General features: G+C 42.2%; 1 protein-coding gene across 1 annotated transcript; it reads right to left on the reverse strand.

Moving 5' to 3' along the window:
- Positions 1 to 241: 241 nt before the first annotated feature.
- On the reverse strand, positions 242 to 21,859 carry yeats2 (YEATS domain containing 2; the record flags this gene model as incomplete). The annotated part of the gene is made up of 29 exons (XM_079216477.1): positions 242 to 350; positions 999 to 1,072; positions 1,310 to 1,384; positions 1,539 to 1,774; positions 2,375 to 2,579; positions 3,378 to 3,457; positions 3,578 to 3,654; positions 4,022 to 4,172; positions 4,464 to 4,589; positions 5,134 to 5,268; positions 5,357 to 5,726; positions 7,333 to 7,524; positions 9,390 to 9,536; positions 10,389 to 10,519; positions 11,988 to 12,146; positions 12,625 to 12,853; positions 12,943 to 13,128; positions 13,847 to 13,938; positions 14,971 to 15,138; positions 15,359 to 15,601; positions 16,098 to 16,266; positions 16,347 to 16,391; positions 16,850 to 16,961; positions 19,112 to 19,273; positions 20,763 to 20,881; positions 20,999 to 21,232; positions 21,326 to 21,418; positions 21,575 to 21,672; positions 21,760 to 21,859. The coding sequence occupies 29 exons, from the start codon at positions 21,857 to 21,859 to the stop codon at positions 242 to 244; spliced, it is 4,317 nt and encodes a 1,438-aa protein (XP_079072603.1).
- Between the last annotated feature and the right edge of the window lie 1,080 nt (positions 21,860 to 22,939).

The following is a 22,939-nucleotide window of genomic DNA, read 5'->3' on the forward strand; positions in this document are numbered from 1 at the left end:
CAGGGTATTAGAAACAGTTTTGCGGCTGCTGTGAGAAGCAAGCTGAGCCCTTCTACGATTAAGTTAATGAATACAGTACATTAGTTAGAACTGCGCAAAATGAGGCCACAGGACTACATCCAGGTGCGAAGAGACACACCGTCAGTTCAGAGTCTCTTTGCGGTAACCAGGAGTTTAACCTGCACGGCCCTCACGTCTTGTTGTGTGTCAGTTTTCAGATCAATGTCCTTCTTGTTATGCCTCAATTGTCCTTCGACAGGTAACCCATGTGTGTGTTGGTGATGAAGTCGCAGGTGGGGATGCTACCGACGGCCTGGTGGATGTTCATGGCCGTGATCTCTCTTGGAGCCCTGCAAAACCCAATGGCACAAAGTTAGGGCTTTGAGCATGGCACAACACACAGGAAGTGTGTCTGTCTGCTAGCTTCTGAATATTTATGGTATCTGTAAGTCTCTGAATCAAAATCATTTTGAGGTCTCTTCTATCAGTTCAGTGCCCCGCTGTCTTACATCATGCAAATGGCACAAAGCACATCAAATACTCTGAAGGGAAAGACGGTGATATTGACTGGTGTTTTGAGCAAAGCATGTAATGACAAAAAGATAGAACAAAACAACTGGTTGGTTTTAGCAGGTGAGGTATTTAAGGTCATTAAGATAGCAAATGTTATGTATTTCAGATTCATTATAGGGCACCCCAAAAACTGCTGTGTTTGAAAAAAAAAATGTAACCACTGATAATAGAAATCATAATAGAATTGAAAAACAAAATAATTATATATACAGGATCTCTTTACATTATCTTACAATGCATGTACATTATTAAATGCAAGTTCTTAATTTCGATTTAATTATTATTTATAGATTTTTCTCGTTGTAAACAAGCTCAGAATAATCTGAGTAGCAAACTGGTGGTTTGGATATAATGAATGAGGGGAAAAATGGAGCATTAGCAGGTTGCATGTTCGAGAGAGCGACAGAGTGCGAAGAGAGGCGGACCTGTTCTGTTGGGATTTGGTGTAGGCCACAGCCAGGGCTTCTCTCAGGACATCACTGGCAAACTGTTCAGTAGCCTGCAGTGTGTGCACACACACGCACAGACACACACGGAAACACACGGAAACACACATCATTAGTCACAAAGAAACCCACTATCTTGTACAGCACAAGGTGAAACACGCAATACTAAGTGCAGGTGTACATCTCATACATCATTCTACATCATCTAGTCAAGGGTATACTGAGGTACTAATGAGCAAATGCAAATGGACAACTTTTAGTTTTCTGATCTGGCCTGCATAGGGACCGACCTTCAGAATCATGGCTTCCAATACTGGAGCGAACACATTTTTCTCCACCTCGACTGGCTGGAAGGTTACCCCGATCTGAAAGAAAATGAGGAGTCATTCTATAGAAAAGTGGAGAACGTGGTACAGCACCTTCTAGTTAAACATTCAGTTACTAGCAGCAACACAATAACATAACATTTATACACTCTCCCTTCATTTACACTTTGAAAACCCAGGAGAGGCTCCTTACTTGCTGCGCCGTTTCATTGACAAACTGAGCGGACACGCAGGGGCCAAGGTAGAACTTAGGCTCCGAATCAGCCTCTTGCTCCTCTTCTTTGACCTTTAGTTTCTGACAGCGAGGGGTCACAGTGACGATGTCGACTATTTTGTCTTCTGTCTCCTCTGGTTCAGTCTTCAGCAGAGCTTGCATCTGCTCCAGCCGCAGCACCAGCTCCTCGCAACTACTCAGGGTTGTCGGGCACTCTGTGGACCAATGCACATGTACGTTTAACACACCGGTTCACAAGCAGCCGCCTGGTCAAAAGCAGTAACAGCAGTTGCATCAGTACTTCACTCAGCAGCTCGTTGTGTGGCTGTGTGTTTAAAAGAAGAATGATGCGAGAGCTTTTGTAAAATATTGGCTCATTTTACCAGTCCAACAATTAAAAAGCAAGTTATTTGTGCAAGGAGGAGGACGAGGAGAACACAACCACAGATTATCGTATTGTCTGGCTCAGGCAAGTGTGTGACTCACTGAGCTGAGCAGCCTTGTCTCTCACCCTTTACAGACAAAAGACAGAATTAATGAGAACTCTCTGTGAATACAACACTACGGCTGAACAAAAACACTGAGGCTGCACACTGGCCGCCCTCACACACACACACATACTATTGGACTGCAAACAAATCACTGGTAACCGCAGAAGCAGTACACCCACACATGCAACACTGAAGGGAGAATATTGATCCACTTTGAGCAGAGTGGACTTAGAAAACACAAAAACAAAGCAAAGTACATAATCCCCTTGTAGAAGCTATGTACCAAAAACACACACATACATACACACACACACACAAACTCACCGGGCTCGTTATCGATCTGAGTGAGGATGTCCTCGATGGACTCATCTTCGTTCTTGCGTTGGGGTTCGAGGTCGGGTGGCGTGTAGCCCCTCTGCCGGCACCACTGCGCCACCTCTCTGGTCTTTGGGGGGGTGAGGGCCTGCAGGCGGGGCGAGCGGTCCAACACATCCTGGACAACCCGCTTCACTGCCACCGCTCGCTGAAGCTACACAGAGACACATCTATTATGTAAAACTGCACATCAAGCCTCAAACCCCTTAAAATCTGCTAAGACTGGAGGTGCATACATTTGGGTGCACATAAGCTCTACAGTCTGTTATCGGCTTCTTGCAGACTCTCCTTGTCTAATGATGTGCTTTGAGTCCTCCGTCCCAGAAGTAAATCAGTGAATTGTAGATATAAATATCCACGTCTGGGCTCGTCTGAGAGCCTTTTATAGTCGTAGAGAAAAAGAACCGACATGAGCTGGTCTGTATGAGCTATTGATGAACCCATTAGGAAGAGACGAGAGGAGAAAACCAGGCAGATACACATCTGACCAGATAGATAGGAAGACATGAGGTAAGCAGAAAGCTTGCTGAGTCAGGGGGCCAGCACCAAGCACCAAGACAGATTACACAGACAACAAAACTGCAAACAATGCAAATAATAACTGACATTATATCACCCTGGAACCTGGAAAGCAAGTGGTCGCTGTAGCTCTGAGATATTAATGAGCCTTATTAATGAGTCAATAACGTGAGAAAAAAAGAAAAATCACAAAAAAGCCAAACATGATGACTATTGCAGCTGTAATTTGTATGATTTGATGAAGTATAGCAAGATATTTTTTTTACATTAACCAAGAAACCTATATTTGCAACTAATGTACAACTCCACTGTCCTATCAACATTTTAACTCCACTGAAGCTTTATGATCACATTTTTAAAAAAAGGCAAAGAGATGGTACTGCCTTAATTTTGAATCGTTGTCATTATTCACACACACAAAACAAAAAGTCACCTCTGATGCTCTACGCTTGCCAATAGTCCAGGAATAATACTGCTCTGTTGAAGAGGCACAGAATGGATGGGAGTCTTCAGCTAAACAAAACAAACAGAGAATTAATTAGCTTGTCGAAAACCCAGTGTATTAGTTTTCAGTCTGTTTTAATATATGGAGTTGGTTTTTAAGCATACCTAATGGAAGGCAAGCTCACTTACTTTTATCTGGAACAATAAGAGGGAACTTCTTCATCACCGCTGTCAGCAGCTGCATCATGGTCTCTATGTGTTCAGTGCTGAGAAGGAATCACAAGTGTCAGTGGTACCATCTTAAACGATTTCCCTGTATTGGCTACTGGGAAGAGAAACTGTTCTTAAAACCGTACATTCCTATGCTGGTTGCCATTTGATAGCTTTATTAAAATGGAGCTGCACTATTCTTCAGAGTTCAGCAAGTTAACTATGTATAAATTAACACTAAAGAGGAGAAAGAAAAAAAAAAAAATATATATATATATATATATATATATATATAACACAGTTGCACTCTGTACAGAAAATCCGTCACCTTTCCTCTTCTCAGACAATAAATTATCTATGCCTTTCAGAATAAGTTAACATGCTGTGAGGCAAAGGAGCATCGTGACTTATTTTTGCACTTACTTGATGAGGTCGTGTGCAGAGTTATCTGCCCCTTGCTCCTGCTTGACTGTGGTGGCTGCAGAGGCAACATGGACAGAAGTGGCGACCGGAGCAGTCACCGGGAGAGATGGACCAGCTGTGACAGCTGTGCTGGCACCTGGCTCTGTCTTCACTGTGGCAGCAGGGAGTGACAGCAGAAAAGCAAGTGTGAGAGAAAGATTCATTGCAATAATCCCACACTATTTATTTATATTAAACACTGAAGCATTTGAGAAGAGTAACATTTAGTTCAAGCTATGTTTTTTGTCAAGAAATGTGTTATCAGTACCAAAACTCAGTAATGTATTGCTACTAGTATCCAAAAAAGTATGACAGAAGGGAGGAAAATGGAGGTTGGGAGTAAAAGACTGAGAAGAATGAGAGAGAAGAGGTGAGTGGGTGGAGCGGGGATGGACCCTCTTACCTTGTACCAGAGGCAGGGCAAGGGAGGGGGACGCCTGTCTGGCAGGACTCGGGGAGGCTCCAACTCCTCCAGGAGTGGTGGAAGAGGAGGAGGAAGGAGTACTGGAGACTGGGCCTTTAGACACTACTATACACACAGAACACACAGAACACACAGAACACACACACACACACACACACACACACACACACACACACACACACACACACACACACACACACACACACACACACACGATGGATCAATGACCCATTAGGAAAATAAGCTTAACAGTTAGAGACTGCAGAGAGGAGACTCTACAGTTGAGTTAAATCACACCCTGTAGTCAAATGTATTGACAAAATTAACTAATTTCAGAAAGTGAAACTGAATAAAGCTACTTTCTCCAGTCTTGCTCTTATAAAATCACATCGAAGACCAAAATGCTTTATTTCTACATTTGCTCTGCAGAAACTTGTAAAAGATGTGGCACACCATCCAATCAATCAAGGTACTAATGATTTATTCAAACACCATTGCAACAGCCTTTTATCTACTTCAGGAAGGGATTCAGGGAGTACACAGGTTCGCCCTCTGGAATGCACTCTCTGACTCTATATAAACTAGTGATAAGGCAGAATGTTGTGCTGGCTGAAAAAATGTTTCACCGGGCTGTATCAAGCATTCTTACCTTTCCCAACAGGCATGAGTATGGACTGCACCCCCCCAGACCCAGTGCCTACGCCCAGCTGCTTGAGCTGGTTGGCAGGGATGGTTAAGACTGTTTGTTGGGAGCTGGAACCTCCAGAATGGATCTTCAGCATACCTGGACCAAACAACACATTCAAGATGACGTTTGTGGCTGGGCCTGTACAATGTTTGTTCAATTGAACTTGTACGCGCTAACTGCATACCTGAAAGAGTAGCGCCCGTCTTCCCTCCTCCTGCAGCCATTCCGCTGACTAATGAGGCCGCAGTGACCAATGACGTGCCGCTGCTTTTGGGCACACCCACCACAGTCGCCAGCCCTGCACCCTTCGGCATGCTGACGACGGGCATGTTGGTAATGCCTTTGGCTACTGTTACGACCGCTCCTGTCGTACCTGCAGCACTCTTTGTCATTGTGGCAGAGTTGCCAGCACCCTTGACCAAGGTGGCCACAGCCGTCTTTGACAGGCTGCCTCCAGCAGCAGCACTGGTCTTAGCTGCACTGATTACTGCTGCTTGGTTGGCTGCCACCAGGAGCGAGTGGTGCTGAGAGGCAGACTTCCCGCCATCGGCAGCCTGCACAGAACACACAGAAACGCAGCGGTCAACCAGGAAGTAAACAGAAACACTGTCATTTTGAACTCTTTCAATGTGTGTGTTAGTCATTGTTTAAGTTCTGAGTCTGTAATGGTATTGTTCTGATGAGAAACTGTGCGAACTCTGTGTGTGTGTATTGTGTTTCCATATAGGCATAAAGGCAAATCACAGTGATGTATTATAACAAAGTAAACATTTTAAACTGACATTTATTTCGGCGACAACTTTCATTTACAAAACATGTATTTTCAAATATTTTATTAGACAATGAGGAGAAAAAAGTTGGTCTTCTGACAGATAATGTGTACATAATGTGACAATTATTGATGTGACTAACTATTACAAAAATACACATTAGTGTTTAGACGGGAGGGAGTGCTGGGAAATTTAATTCACTGTTGCTTCAAAGTTAGTGTTAATGGTTGTTTCTTTGCTCTGGTCACATTTGTTTTCCAGTGCTGTGAAACTCCCAGAGTGAGCTGTGCCGATCAGGTCACTGGTTCTATGGAATTCTCAAAGACAAAAGAGTCTATTTCTCTCACGGAGAGACATCATGATTAAATTAAAAGTCCTAAAAAAACAGGAAAAGCAGCAATGTATTCCTCTGTTTTTGCATCAACATCTCCAAAACAGAGACCGTTACATACAGTATACATATTTGTTTTTGTTTGTTTGAGCCTCTCGGAAGTCTTTTCGTGTGTTTCCATTTCTCAAGTTAATGAGGCCTGGCCATTGACTCTGAAGCTGTAATCATCCAAACACAGACCACTGCTGAGGGCTCTTCGCACGCCATCTAAACTCTCTGCTCTCTCTGACGAACACAACACTGTCCGTGCTACTGCACTCACTGGGTCACTCCTAATTTCTGTGTATTCAGGCTGCAGTGGGAAATCACAAGAACATTTATCTCTCACTTGCACAAAAGTTAAAACTAGAATTACCGCCTTACAGTTGTATGGCTTTGCCAACCAGTCAAGTTGCAGTTTCTATTTCATGTCTGTCCAAAATGTCATCACTTCATCATTTTATCCCATTGGGCAATTGCGAGAAATTGTCATTATTAGTCTGAGGATCTTGAGTTGGGGCCAAAAACTTGCTTTATGAGGTTTATGAGGTTTTATGAGGACCTTTGACCACCAAATTCAAATAAGTTTATCCTGAGTGTAAATGGCCATCTGTGCCAAATATGAAGAAATTGCCTGGAGACTCTCAACAAATATTTATATAGAATAGACAGACAACCTGAAAAAATAATGCCTGCGGCCACAGCTGTCACCAGCTTGGAGTAAAAATGACAAAAGAAAATGTATTAACTTGGATTATTTCTTTATGTAAAAGCATCCAACTTCACCATGAAAATAATCCTAAAATCACGTTGAAAAAAACATTCAAACTGATTATTTTTGTAATTGATAAAATAAGAAATGAAATATGTCAAATCAAACTGTATTTGGCAGATAGTTTGCAAGCATAAATAAATACATCAAATAAAGTATTAATGTAATGGCTGTTTGGTTTGAAAGTACTTGAATGAACAGCTGTCAGGCAGAATAAAACAGAAGAATGTGAGAACTGTGAAACTCGCCTGTTGTTGACTGGCTACTGCTGCGGCAGCACCGACAGGGCCGGGGGTGGAACTAGCGGCAGTGATGACTCCGCCTGTCATCCTCAATGTGGTCGTACCCGGCTTGGACAAGTGGCCCGCTGCAGACGCCGTGACCGTCTTAACAGAGCCGTCAGACAACTTCATCTGTGCACCCTGGGAGCCGCCCACCACCTGTCAATCATAAAAATCACAATGCTGAAATTTAGAATCTGAAACCAAGATGCACACCTTTTGCAAATCAACATATTTCTCTAATTGATGGCATTGATGAATCGTCCCAGTCCTACTTACAATTCTATATTAACATATCTGATGATAACATTGTAAAGTCAAACAGTAAAATGATCAAATATATAAGTTACAGGTCAATATCTTACAGTATGTCATACACAGGGTCTGTGAAAGAGTTGAAAGACTATCTCTTGTCTATATAAGAACATAGGACATCATGCACTAAGTTGACTTCAATTGTAATGCTCCTTGCATTACAAGGACCATTAAAATTTAATGTCTATGCAATAAGCATCATAAATTGGCTTTTCTTTAAAGAAAATTGAGATCAGCAAACTCATCAAATGTATAGGCAAACAGAAGCTATCAGAAGCAAACACAAACTATCTTAGATGTCATCTGACAAACGGGAGACACTCATAGAACCCATCCAAACGATGTGACAGGTCAAGGGTGGGAAATGTCTTTGGTCAATGGCTAGTAAGGTCTGACGATGCACAGAATGCATGATGTCCTGCGTTCTCTTTCTCAAAGACAGGGTCACATCAGTAAGCCTTTCCACCATCAGTTTTTCATGTAAACTCTTGAGAGGAAAAGACTGTAGTGCCAAACTGGAAGCACAGTGAAGGTCACATACTTACAAAGTTAGGATGGCAGTAGACACATTATCAGTCAAGTGGTGTGAAGCAGTGAGAAAGAAAACTAAATCTATATCTTAGTGAGGAGTAGGGCTGTCAACGAATATCCAAAATTCGAATATATAATCGAATAGTTGTTAAAAACAGAATTTCGAATGTGAAAATTAATATTTGAATGTAAAAAAATAAAAAATAAAGTATTTTAGAGGATAATGATCGTGAATCTGACAACCCCCGGCGCGGCCGCGACGAAGTTTTCCTCTTTTTCACAAACTCAAATCTGGTCACCCTAGTTGACCTGCGTGGAAGATGGCAGAAAGTGCAGAACCCAGCTTGACCGCAGCAGAAAAAGTGATATTAACCCTGAAAAATCTAAAGAGTGATGTCTGAAATATTTCAGATTTTGGTCAGTTGATGGGAAACTTGTTGAGCCTACAACTAAAGTAGTGTGTAAGCTATGTAAGCTATAGTTAGCTTACCATTCAACGACAAGCAACTTGAACGTTGAATGGTCTTAATCAGCACTTATAGAGAGAGAGAGAGAAAGAAAGAAAGAGTGCATGTGTGCGAGCGAGAGGCCAAGGTCTGCGGTCTTGGCCATTAGTTCATTTACTTATTTTTGTGTAGGTAATATGTTGTTAAATATGTTTAAACTGAAATAAATTACCTATACAAGTAGTTATGTCTCGTTGTATTAATTTGTCCTGTTATTGACGTGCCTAATGAGCAACCAGAAAGTCGAATATGTTCGAATATATGTGTTTTTTTTAAAGGGAATATTCAAACGTCATTTTTGAGCAATTTTGACAGCCCTAGTGAGGACGGTAAAAAGGACAGCCAGGGGTGCTCAGGAAGAGCAAAAGGTAAATACCAAAGGTGGTCTTTAAGAGAACTTTCAGTCCCGATACCTGGGCTTTGGGTATCTATAGTAGAATCAGTGCATTCCTAGTCTTCAAGTGTGTCTCACAGCTGTACTGGTCATTGTCCGGAGAGATCCCTAGTGATGTATACCCGAAAGACCAGCCAGTTAAGCCCCGGACAGTGCTTGTTGCTCTTAACTGAATAAAAACGGGGCTGTTGGAGATTGTGAAGCAGAAAAGGGGCACAAACATAACAGTAGTAATTACAGTAGCTTCCATTGGTATCAGACATTGTACCCATACTGACCTGAGCTAGAATAGCTGCCTTCTGTCCAGCTGTCACCCGGATGGCCTGCTGGGTAACAGTTGCTGGAGATGATGCTGCATGACCTGCCGAACTTGAACCTCCCTGCTTCCCTGAACCCTGTGCTGGCTGGCCAACCAGAAACGTGCCCTGAGGATAAGCAGGGTTAGGGTGAGGGTAGAAATCAAACAACATATTACTTTGATTGAATTCAAAGTCACGTGAATGGTCATGGTCAAAATTCTGCTGGGTAAACCACACAGCATAAACAAATGGGAAGAAAAGGGTTGCAGTCCATTTCTTTTAAACAACATTATACTGAGCAGCATATTTGGATGTACAAAATGCATCCAATACATCATGTGTTTCTTCTTTTAAATATCCTAATAGCTTACAGAAAATAAAATTAGCCAACTACGAAACTTAAAGCATCATCCTTTAAGCTCTGCATTGGTGTGCATTAGCTCTATAGCTGTGTCAGGAGATATACACAATATATTTAAGAACATTTGTAGATAACACCTTGAAGATTGATCGTTATTCGGAAACACAGCCCAGATGCATTTCTTTGAATGTAGGTGGAAACCTCTGCAGACAACTTCATTAAATGAAGGCTAAATGCACGGACAAGCACTGTTCTAAAGCCGACTGCACGATCAATGCTGCTGTAATAATGTATCTAATTAAGAACGCACCAGGATCAACTTCTTTACTAGAATACAAGGAAAAGAAAACTCATTTGCAGACTGTGCATGCAAGTCCTGTCATACCATGAGGGAATTAACTTGACAAAAAAAAAAATTGCAACTATGGTGGTGAATATTACATTTGCAAAGTATGCAGTTTCCATACTTTGATGAAGCACTTCAAACTCTGCTCAACACATGCCAGCAAATCAATAACAATATTCTAATAAACAGAAACGAGAGTCCACAACATTTTGTATACGAGTATGCATGTCTCTACGGTTTGTACAATAGTGTAAAAGGCATTTATACGCACCTGTGGGGTCTGTTTAAGGATATATGACGTGTAGGAGAGGTTAGAGGGCAGACTGCTGGAAGAGGAAGAGGAGGAGGAGGAGGTCTGAGAAGCCCCAGCGCCTACCGATGAGCTGCTCTGGGACTGCTGACCTAAATTACAGACAGCCACATACACATCAGTCTCAAATCAGATAAACAATCCTGTTATTCCTTACCACAAATTACAGTTATTCCATTTGTGTAATTTTAAATAAGTTAAATCATATTGTACGTGACAAATGATTCTGAAGCAGAGCGATAGAAAGTAATCTTGGTCTACTGCTGTGAAATTTTTATTTTAGATAAAATACAGAAAACTGTTTAATCTCTTTAATCTCATTGCAATTTGACAGGGAGTGTGCTGTGTGAGGGATTATAGCTTGCAGTGCACTTTAAATAAAATGCAGAAAGAAATAGATGACTATGACTGACTCACTGTCCAGAAGGTAATGGAGCAGCCAAAATCTGTATCTGCCACCAGCATGCCTCAAATTGTGGAGTCACTTCAGAAGTGGGTTTCTTCCTTTTGCCAAACTTTATAATGACCCGAGAGCAATAACATGGTTAATACAGCTGTCTACAATTTGAGGCATGGAGGAAAAGGTCAGCGTGGGACACTAAACCAACATACTGCATCACCTACAGATTCATGTATTAGTTTCAGTTATTCCCAAATAATTTCAAACATTCATGTAAGAGATACAGCAGGGACCCACGAGGCTGTTGTGCACAGCGAGATGCTGAAATATTCACTCACTTGGAAAATAAATAATCATTATGGCCCAAATCAAAAACAATTGTTTTTTTTCTGGCAGGAAACACTTTTTAAACTGGAGGTTCATGGTTGTATCATATTTGAGGGATTGCTATTGTGTCAGTGTGTCTGCTGGAGTATCTGAGACCCTTAACATTTCAAGAAAGCTCAACTTAACCCTGACAAGTTTTCTGTTAGCACATATTATGTGTTTTGCTCTCACAAAAATGCAGTGTCACAGAGTTTCATGTAATTCAATTCAATTCAGTTTATTTTGTATAGCCCAACATCACAAATACAAGTTTGCCTCGGAGGGCTTTACAATCTGTACACATGACTTCCCTGTCCCGGGACCTCACATCGGATCAGGAAAAACTCCCCCAATAAAGATAGTAAAAACCCTTTCACAGGGAAAAAAGGGGAAGAAACCTGAGGGAGAGCAACAGAGGAGGATCCCTCTCCCCGGATGGACAGAAGCAATAGATGTTATGTGGCCAGAATGAATAACGTAACGGAGTTACAGCACATTCAAATGAATGTGACAGAAATTATTCATATAATGAGTAGTATGCATGGTCCATGATCCAGATAGCCACGACCCATTAAGTAGAAGGAGGTAGAGAGAGAAGGTGGCAAGTTTAACAAGACTTTCTTAAAATGGCTAAGAGTCAAAGAAACTCTTGTCCCTTGAACCTAGAACTTCCTAGAGATTGACAGGAGTATACCAAGTATGTGACTTAGAACCAGTATGAAGAAGGGGAAAAACTACTAACCAGAAATAACTTGTTTTGCCATTGCCTGTATTTAAAAAGATTGATGTCTCACCTGCGCTGGAGGCTCGCAGGATAGCTCCCTGTGGGATGAGAAGCAGCTTGCCCTTTCCCGAGGGGTTCTTACTGTTGGTGGTCAGGTAGAGCTTGGTGCCTGGAGGTAAATTGGCCAGATTGGCCAGGTTGTTGGCTGGCAGCTGAAGAGTGGCCATCACTAAGGACAAACGCAAACAAAACAAAAATATTAGTTACTCACCTCTGAAATTGCACTCAATCATATCACTGCTGTTGGGGGGAGATATATTCCCGAACTAACATTGTTGTCACCACCCGCTTTAATATTCTATGTCATGATGGGGTCTAATCGCCAAAGATATTCATCTTATTGTGCACCATGTAATACATAATTGTTTACTGATTTAAGTAACAATATGACTACATTTTCCTTGGCTGAAGCTGAATATGACTTTGATCCCAGTACAATCTTTAGTATATTCCATGCTCTACACCTTTGAGTCAGACAATTATTTTAACAATAAAGTGACCTAATATACACAAACATAAAACGTGCATTATATAATTTAAAATGTTTTGTGGAATTCAAAATTGTTGTTATAATAATTGTACGAATATTTGTGCTGCCTTAGTGTCACATGACCCTGTGCATCACATGCACGTGTGTGAACTCTGACCTCCACTCTTGCCACTTGAACCACCAGCCACCTTGGCAGCAGCCTGCGGACCAGAGATGCCACTGGCTCCACTGACGATGGCTTTAGCGACTCCCTGAGCCAAAACCTGCTTCCCACCCATCACCTTGGAGACAGAAGGGTTGCCCTTGGCCACCAGGATCTGTCCACTGCTGATAGCCACTTGTTTGACTGCAGATTGGAGCGTTGAGCTAACAGGAATGCCTAACATCTAAAAATGAGAGGTGCCACAAGTAGTTTTTATCATTACCACCATGTCAATGATTGCTGTGCTTCTGTGTAAAGCTGTGCGAGACTGACTTTGCTAGTTGTTGCCCCTGTGGCCCCTACGGCCTGTTTCTGGCCCGACATGGAGATCATGTGACCTCCCTTCACTGCGACAAACTGATGTGCTGCTGTAGCTGCAGGTTGCTGCTGGCTGGTTACTGTGGAAACCATCTGCTGCTGATGTGTCGAAACTTCCCCCGGCTCCTGCTTGATAATAACCTGCAAAAAAGTGAGTGCACATGGAGAGGATAATTGGAACAGGAAGGCCACCATATCTTGAAAACAACAGGTTGTGAATAGTGTAGCTGTTATCATGGTGTACATTTTACTCTATAATAAAACAATTTAAAAAAGCATATTGTAATGATACATTTTGACTGTAAATTTGAGTTTCCTTTTTTTACAGGCTACAGAAAGCGTAGCTTAAAAACAGATTTTTGAAAATCAGCTTCATCAAAGAGATTTTTTTGTATTCCCCTTCTGCCCTGGCCTTTGGCACCACAGTAGGTGTCAGCAACCTACAACAGAAACAACTGTAGAACAAAACAAAAGTACCACTGTGACAAAACAGACATTTGAAAGTGAAATTCTTTGTAGATGGCGACAGGATGATGAGCATATGGGAGTGGGAGGATTTTGCAGCGGGGTATTGACACGGAGTGAAACTGAACCATGCAATTGTGCTTCTGCATAAGATTTTGCAAAGCTCACAGCACCCCCTCCTATCTTTAGAGTGATGTCCCATTTAAATAGCTTGCCAAGGCACTCACATCTGCTGAAGATAGCACCCTGGCCTACTATTAATACCACATTGCCTTGGTTTGTTAAAGATACAGATACTATAGGGACAGACACTTCAAAGTGGAAGAGATTAGTTAAAATAGATGTTTTAGTTCATAACAACTATGTTAATCAATTTCAGACTCTACCAACTCACCTTCATCCCTGAAGAGAGGAAGGTGCCAGTGTGAACTTTGGGGGCTGGAGAGCGAGTGCCTTGAGCAGCAGACTGTTTTGCTGAGGGGCTTCCTGTGGAATAATGTGACAAAAACACACACAATAAATCATGGAGGAGATGACTGTGTGACTTGGTGAGGGTTCATTGCAGTTCTTGCCATCTTTTCAAAAGGCATCAAGGCCATTGTGTTGTGAGGTGACAGTTGGTGTCAGGGTTACTCAGCGTGGGTGTTGAAGCCCAGCATCAAAGTTTCGTCCCTTACCTACTGCATTTTCATTTGTTTTATCCCATGATTGGTGAATCAGCCACAACACCCACATCATCCAGCTTGATAAAACATCCCTGACACTCAAGCCCTGCTGCCAGATCTGGTTGAGCTGTATATTTGTGGAGGAAGAGTGGGAGAGGCTGAGTGGGCGAGAAAGAGTGAGCAATCTAAGGGAAAGAGCTTCAAAGTGGAATATGAACTGATGCTACTGATGTGAGGAATTAAATGCTACAGCCTTGGTGCCGTAAGAGGACTCTGCTCCATGATGGGGTGACGCATACTTAATCGGATAGTGCACTCATCTTTGTACACCTTGTTCATGAGGACGGACGGACGGACGGACGGACGGACGGACGGACGGACACACACACACACACACACACACACACACACACACACACACACACACACACACACACAATCAACTTGATTCGAGCGTGGGGTCTCATCCCCCGAATCTGGCCATAAAACAGAGCAGCTCAGTCACCATGGTAACCACTCATCCAGCAACTATCCTGCTGGCTCACCACACGTCATACTTTATGATTGCAAAACAGGATCAAAGAAGAGACACAGGTACAGAAAGATCTCGAAAAAAAAGTACAAGTGGTTGAACGAGGACGAGCAAGAAGAAAGTACCAAAATAGAGAGAGCAATGGAGAGAGAGTAAGGAAGAGCCCAGAGCGTATTGTTCACCATTTGTTTTGCTATAGAGCACATTCTTCACAGACATTCTTATATTCTATGTGGGCGGCTCAGACTCTGCTTCTCGATTATACTTCAGGTCCACGTCCGGTTTCAAGCGGCATTTTAAAACCGAGTAGCAGATGTGTACCTGTTGAGGCAGCGGATGAAGAAGCCATGCCGATCACCTGGCCGGGCTTGTCAACAATGATGTACGGGTTGTTGAGGACTGATGAGGAGCTCTGCTTGCTGTGCACAGCGGTTGAGGTGGTCGGTGTGCGAGGCAGCGGCGAGTGGCTCGGGGTGGAGATGGGAGACCCTGGGGCGAGGAAAGTACAAAGGCTATTAGATGACTAGTTGGGATGTTAATAAGGGAAAGATGTCTATTCCTTCCGTTTCTTCGTGGTGTTCATATTTTACCTGTGTAAAATATGAATTAAAAGAGTCTTCTAAAAACATTTGAAAGTAGTGGTCGTCGACAAGAAAAGTTATGAAAACTTCACATGAAGGAGAAATGGCCACTGGGTGGAGACATTTACCTGAAACTATTTTACAGCTCATGGTGATCGGTTGGAACGATTTACTGGGAGACTTGGCAGGGCTGGGTGGGAGTCCGAGTGGGACAATCTTACAGCTCGCTGTGATAGGCTGGAAGGCTGAGTTGCCGTGGGAGCCCAGAGTGATCCTGTCGCTGACTTTGGGTCGGGTTGGAGTGCGTTCACCAGCGGCGAGGCCGGAGCTATGGCCGCCTGCAGACCTTCCCATCTCCACTTTGATGAAACCTCAAATGGAAATGAAAGAGTAGATTCCCGTTAAACTCCCTTTCAACCTCATCTGGAGTTAAATTACGCATTTCATGACAGAGTTACGAATGTCAAAATACAATGAATCCGACCAAATAATTCATTGTTTAAAAAAAATATATATACTATATACACCAACAGACCATGAAGGTACTTTGTGTCAGTTTCTCACCAAATCAAATGATGTTAATAATAACGAAGCTCTCTAGATTAGCCATTGCTTTAATTAGACCACACTATATTTTATATGATTGACCACAATAGAGGTTAAAAGGACTGACCACAGACAATGGCTTTCGGTTAAAAATAAATCAGTTTACTGACCAAATCATATTTACCCTTTCGGCGAATAATAATACAAACAACACAAAACAAACTTTTTCAAACTAAGAAACCGAACTTTCAAAACAACGGGGACCTTAAGCTACTACAGTGCAAATATACTTTTTCATAACGAATGTTTCTGTGTGCATACCTTTGTCTGCACTGGGATCATGTGAGATGGGAGAACTAGGACGTCCATAACTTTGGGCCAGGGAAGTGGCCGGCGTGGGGCTGGCTGCTCGGTGAGTCACCTTGGAGGAAGAGGGCTGAGGGATGTAGTCCTCCCCGAGAGAGTTCCTATAGAGCTCCACGTCAACCACCTGGAACAGATACAGCTCATGGTCAGCGTGAAGCTCTGAGGGGGGAAAGTCACTGCAGGAAGTGAACATTAATAACTTACAGTTTCTGCCCCGAGTGTCTGCAGCCCAGTGTATGTTCTGTCCAGCTGGAGGAAAATAACAGATCAAATAAATAATAAAATAAATAAAGACTATTTAATATATAAAGTAGAGGTGGTGAATTGGATGATTTAATTATAATCACCATTCATAGTTGTAAAGTTCAATACATTATAAGTGATAGCTCAGAATAATGACGAAATCAAATTACTACACATTACTACAGTATGCCAACAGCAATATAGTTCTGATTCATTTTTTTAATTCATGGTAATGCGCCCATATCAATTAAGTGGGTAAAAGTACACAACGTATACTTTCGGGAACAGCATCAGTACCTAACTTGTAATTTGCCAGTGGTAGGCAGTACACAAGTCATCACAAAACACAGGACTTCATAGACCGGGACGTCTACAAGAGGCTCAGTTAACAACTGCATGTGGAAAAACACTGTCTCGTTCAGAAGAGGAAAACAAGCAGAGTGATGTCCATGATGTGGTCTGACCTTTAACTGGTGGATGATGTCAATACGTTTGTTGCGAGGGTCTTTGAAGTGGATCTGGATCCTCACAGGAAACTCACCCCAACCGCGACGTGTTAAATGAAAAGGCGCCTCACTGAGAACAAACACATTAAAAAAGCCTAATGTAAATTCATCGCCTACAAATCTGGAGGGAAACAAATGGAGGATGCAGCACAATGACTTTGTTAAAAAAAAAAAAACATTGGCTGAATAATGCTCCAAATTTAGACACGATTTTGGCAAGGGAAAAGGGGCGGTGCATTTTCGGAGGGGTCTCTTGACTGCTCACATCAAAATATGTAAATGAAAATGGGTTCTATGGGTACTCACAAGTCTCCACTCTACAGAGATGCCCACTTTATGCCAATCTCATTAGGTTTTTTTGCATGCAGTATGTGTGTTAAATCCGTATTTAAATATTATACAGGAGTCCCTCAACAGCTTTGAAACAGCATACATTAGGGATGACTAAAACGCTGAGACTGCTGTGGATCCAGTGAGCTCAACTGTATTTATATATGATGATGTTCATGCATTTCACATAGTCAGACCATGTTTATAAACTTACCGTTACTGTATAAAATGACTGGTTGTGACCTCTAGGATAATAACAGCCTCATTACACTCTACAACCACAAACTAGAGACCTTGGGAAAGCAGAGCATTCATGACCTTGCTAGGTATATTGATAATAAGAGGATTTCTGAGCCGTTTTCAGAACAGAAGTGTTGGCCGTCCAATCGTCGTTATAGATACTAAATCACAGCATAGATTTTCTTAGCGGGTCCAGGTGTCTCAATGTTTTTTTTTGTATTCTCAAGTGGTCAAACATTCCTAAATTTAGCACCTTATGTGTGTCACAAATGGCATCAAACCAAAAATTGCGGCAAAAACTTGTGAGAGATAATATGGATGAATAGGATGGGAATGACCATCATAAACTCCCATCATACACTTTCACAATTTATTTGAATTATTACTTAATACATATGTTATATTTAATCTCAAATTCATTTCCAGGTTCCCAGCTTTCAGTTTTACATTCAACACCTCTATTACACCCCCCCCTCCATTTACAAGGGCTTGTCTCTGTGGATGCATTTCATGCGTTTGTCTACCATACGAGTGATGCATTATTATTTTTTCTTACTTATGTTCATTCCTTCGTCTACATTCCAGCTGTGTCGAGAGCACAGAGCACTGAGGCTGTGTGGGGTTCACTTGGAATGAAAACCTGAGTCAGTCAGAGGGAGCTTATGAGCGGCTGTTTCTGCAACGTGAGTGCCTAGTCAGCTGAAACAGCCAGGAGGCTACGGCTCAGAATAAGGATTGCTGGCTGATGAAATAAAACATTTATTCAAAAGCCATGGGCAAATGTACAATCCATTGCCACTTTTAGAAGATAAAAATGAAAATGAGACATCTTAACCACAGAACCTGGGGCAATAAGCTCTCTTCCTTCTCGATACCTAAATTAACTGTGCGACACAAATGTTACACACCTCTGTTCTTTAGGCTAAGCCAAACACCTAAACACACATGACGAGTGACTCCACTGTGTAGGTGTGACTACTATTAGTCATGTTCATGTTGACTTCTAGTCTGACTCATTGTGTGCTAAACAATGTCACAGACCCCACCCTAATGATGCGCATGTACAAAACTCTTTTCTTAATATCGCAGACACAGATATAGTTTTTTTACTTCTTAGTGATGATTGATGGGCACTCGGCTGGATGGGCTGTATCATCAAATACCCACATGGGGGCACTGTTTATTAAATCATTTCCACAACAGTCTGTTTACAACAAGTCTGAATTACACAATGTGAACATCAGCAGACTGTTTTTGCACCCGAGTGGCTGGTCTGAAAGTTGTTTAATTAAACGTGAACCGATGACGAAGACAGACTCTCACGCATCCAGGTGCTATTATTCCAAATGTTTCCTTACTTCCTTCAGTTTGGCAAGTGGCGCGTGGAAAGAGGTGGGGCGAACTACAAACCTAGAATAACGATGTCAGTTTGGAAGTAAACATTGTGTCTATGGGCAACGCAACACGTGACGGAAAATGTTATTGGAGTTTGTCCCAATCGCTCTGACTTCTCCTGTTAAATTAGCAACCAAGTGCTAATTTGTGCAACAAGAAGGAAGCTCTGCCGAGATCAGAACATTGTGTGTGCATGACTGAAGAGTGCTAAGACACTTTGTCTCAAACATCCAGAAAAAACAGACACACACAAACCTGACTTCCACGAGGTCGTTGGGTTTGTAGCTGGGATGCAAGAAGAACCAGACTTTCTTCACAAAGTGGTCGATACTAGGTTCCCTCCTGGAGCCCCTGACGTACACCATCCACTTATGGGTAGATTGGTCATTTTCTTCACGCTTATCTGGGGGAATGTACCTGAGGGTGAAAGATAAAGAGCAAAGACAACCAGAGGGCTTTCTTAATATGCACACCTGTGATGTAGCGCACAAGAAATGACATTCCAATTTAGCCCGTCAAGACATTTAGAGTGCACAAGAAATATGGGCCTCGTCATTCAAGCTTCCAAGAAAATGCACGTGCTCCGTATTACACTGAAACATGTGGTCTTGAGGAACTGCAAGTTATCTGGATCAACTCATGCCTGGGGGAGGGAAATAAATTAAATTAAGTAAAAAGGCATTTTTCTTGATGCAGGGCTTGTAACAAAACCAAATTGTGTCTCAGCTCTTCAGTCAACAGTCATGCAATAACGGTTCAGGGAGAGACATACCTGTAGAGGGACACACACTTCAATCAAAACAACCACTCTGTTGATGAACTGAGATGAACTGTGCACTAGTTTGCATTAAGCACATTTTTCTACGAGTTATTCCTTGTAGTTTGGTTCTTCAAACTATTTGGTGGTGATGTTTAAATCAATTTGGGTGAGTGAGTTGTATCTCTCTTTTCCAACATCTCTTGCGTAACTACCTGCCCCAAAGCCAATGTGTGTCTTAAAAATCATTCATAGGTTTCACACAGTCTCAAACTTTGTAAACATCTGGCTACTCTGTACTTGAAAAGGTTCAGTAGGCAATGTGTATAAAAAATACAATTGTACCATATTTGCTCAAACTGTCACTATATCCTGACAGTAGTGCACAAGACAGATCATTTGTGCAAAAAATCTGGTTCCTCTGTGTTCCTAAAGGCATTAGCAAGATTGCACCAGCACGGTGGAGGAAAACAACAAATCAGAGCCGAAGAGTCACAAGCTGTCAATCCCCGCTCGTGAACTCTGATCAAACAGTCAAACTAGGCGGCGCTGATTAAAATATGAGTCAATATTCTGTTACTGCAATGCCTATTTCTCAATTTTCCTCAAATGTTTTCAGAAACATATTTTAGTGTATCAATTAGCTAAGCTTATGACCTGTCTGCAATGCTGAAAACAGTTGAGCCAAATCCAAGCATGGCCCCAGAGATTCGGTTCCGCCCCTTCCTCTTATACCAGTTGATCCTCATCAGATTAATACAAATAATCCCCATCCCCCCCAAAAAAGCACTATTTTGAATATGAATATAACATTGTTATGACATGTCATTGTTTTGACATATTTGCCAAATACCATGTCTACGGTTTTCAAAGAGATTGATGAAAATCCAAACTTTGATGTTATGGTTTTTCTAACATTCTGACTTGTGACCCATCAAAATAAGAGGAGGTCTATTTGTTATCCAAAACCAATTCAACAATTCATGTAAAAGAAGCACACAAAAAATAGACAAATGTGATATTTTTTTCTTTCCTCTATTATGCCTCATGACTTCCTAAGATGCTCCTAAACTATAAAGGCCTGATCTACATTATACTAAAAGAAAGGTGACAAAGTGAATAGAACATTTGCTTGGTTTGGTTACATACCTGGACACGTTCCCCACTACAATTGTCTTCTTTGCATAGAGTCTAGAAGCTTCACTTCCAGAAGTGTGATAAGTCACCCTCTGCTCTGCTCCTAAGGACACTGGTACACCAAATGTGTCCTACGACAAATAATGGAGAACATTACAGGCTTAATGAAAGAAAGAAAAGATGCAAGATTAATGCTGATACCACTTTGCATCCATCATGACCCCGTCATCCTTGTCACTTGAACTCACCTTCCCTGTATTGCGCCCTGGTCTGCGCTCCTGCCTGCTGCCGTCCTCTCTCCATGTCCCCTCTCCATCCCTCTCAGCTCCCTCTCCTTGCTGGGAGAGGGACTCGGACTCTGAGTGGGCCAGAGAGGGAGTCTCTGAGCCCTGGTTGAGAGGGGAAGAGGACCGGGATGGGGACTCCAGGAACCGCCGGATGGCTGGATGGTTCAGCACGGCAGGGTCACTCTTAGAAACATGCTAGGATACAGCAGAAATGACAGTTACTGCTACTGTACTATTCCACAACTGTAGAGCCACTGACAGTCTGAGTATGAATGTATGAGACTCTACCTCTGGGAGCTTTGTTATTCCAGCATTGGCATAGTAATTAGCCACTATGCATGCCCTGAGCTTGTCCATCATCCTCCTGGCTTCATTGAGTCTCTGCAAAATAATGGGAGAAAAAACAAGTAATGCCCTGCTTTATACTGTAAACATACAAAAACATGTATGCAAGCAACTTTTTTCATCTCTGCACCACTGAAACAAGATGAAATGCAGAAAAGACATGTTTCCAGTGTCATCCAGAGAGGACGTTACCTGACTGATGACATCGATCTCGTGCTCTTTGTTCTTCATCTCCAGAGAAAACTGCTCTCTGATGATGGTCTCAATCTTCTGTACTGCTGCTTCTCGGGCTGACAAGGCAGGAGGTACACACGTTAAAATAGCCGAAATCACAGCATGTAACTAAAGCAGATATAGGCTTCGGATCATACACTTACCATCATGTTCAGCCGCTTTGTTTCTCTTACTATTCTGAACCCTCGAGATGTCATCATAGTCGGGATCGTTGCCTTCTATTTTCCTTTTAATTCCTGACATGACCTCCTGGGAAGAAGAGCATATAAAGAGAAATGCATGGGAAAACAGCTAAAGCTAGCTCCTTACACCTAACCTTGTTATGGTTCCCACTTATCAGCGAGTTAGCCGGCTAGCAGGGAAGCTGGTCCCCAGTTAACCTAACTAGCACGGACTGGGTAGTTAGTTATACTGCTATAGGATGAACCAGAGCCTTCAACCAAGCAGCTTTTAACAAAAATATGACATCTTACGCCACCGGACGGTGTCCAACGGTTGTGTAGCCGGTAGTCGTACCGTTAGCCAACTGCTATCCTTGTTTGCTAGTGTGGCTAACGTTAGCACACAGTTGTATCCACCGACTCAATCCGTCTGAAATGTGAATTTACTGCAGCGCCACGTGCAGGGGAGCAACGTCTCTCTGTGAGGCGTGTGTTTTAATTCAGTGGTAACATGTCCTTTGCGTAATGCTATGTTCAACTAACACACTTGTGTATGTGTGTGTGTGTGTGTGTGTGTAGTAGTAAAATGCTAAATTTCGAGGTGGACAAGCTAAGAAGTGGGACAGCTAGCTTTGCAATTCACCAAAATCGCCACCAGGGAGCACTGTTTTACAAAGATGAAATAATGCAGGAGAACTCAGGTCGTGGAGGAACAGGCCGTGGTTTTCCTTATCCTTCCATTATGCGTGTTGATGATCCAGAATAGTAGCTATAGACCGATAGATAGTACTGCTATTCATCTTACATGTTTAATGTTCACATTTCATGAACTAGAAAATCCACAAGAAGTGAAACAAGTTTCTGATGACCATCGTCTAGCTCCCTTGTCTCAGGCCTCTCAACCGTTGGTTGAATGAAGTACACAATATTTAAAAAACTGTGAGTTATTTGTCGAAATTTATTTTTAAAAAGGGCAAATTTTCCAGGAGATACTTAACACGCATCACATAGTTTCCTTGTCCAATGACTGTCAATCTACATCACGTTATACTGTAGGCTACGGTAGCACTAAAGTTCTATACTATTCAAAAGTAGGTTAGTTTGTCATGTTTAGTTGAATCTATCTTTTTATTGAGACCAGAACAATTACGCCTTCTACTGT

Source organism: Taurulus bubalis, assembly GCF_910589615.1.
Source record: "Taurulus bubalis genome assembly, chromosome: 1".
Classification (NCBI taxonomy): Eukaryota; Metazoa; Chordata; class Actinopteri; order Perciformes; family Cottidae; genus Taurulus; species Taurulus bubalis.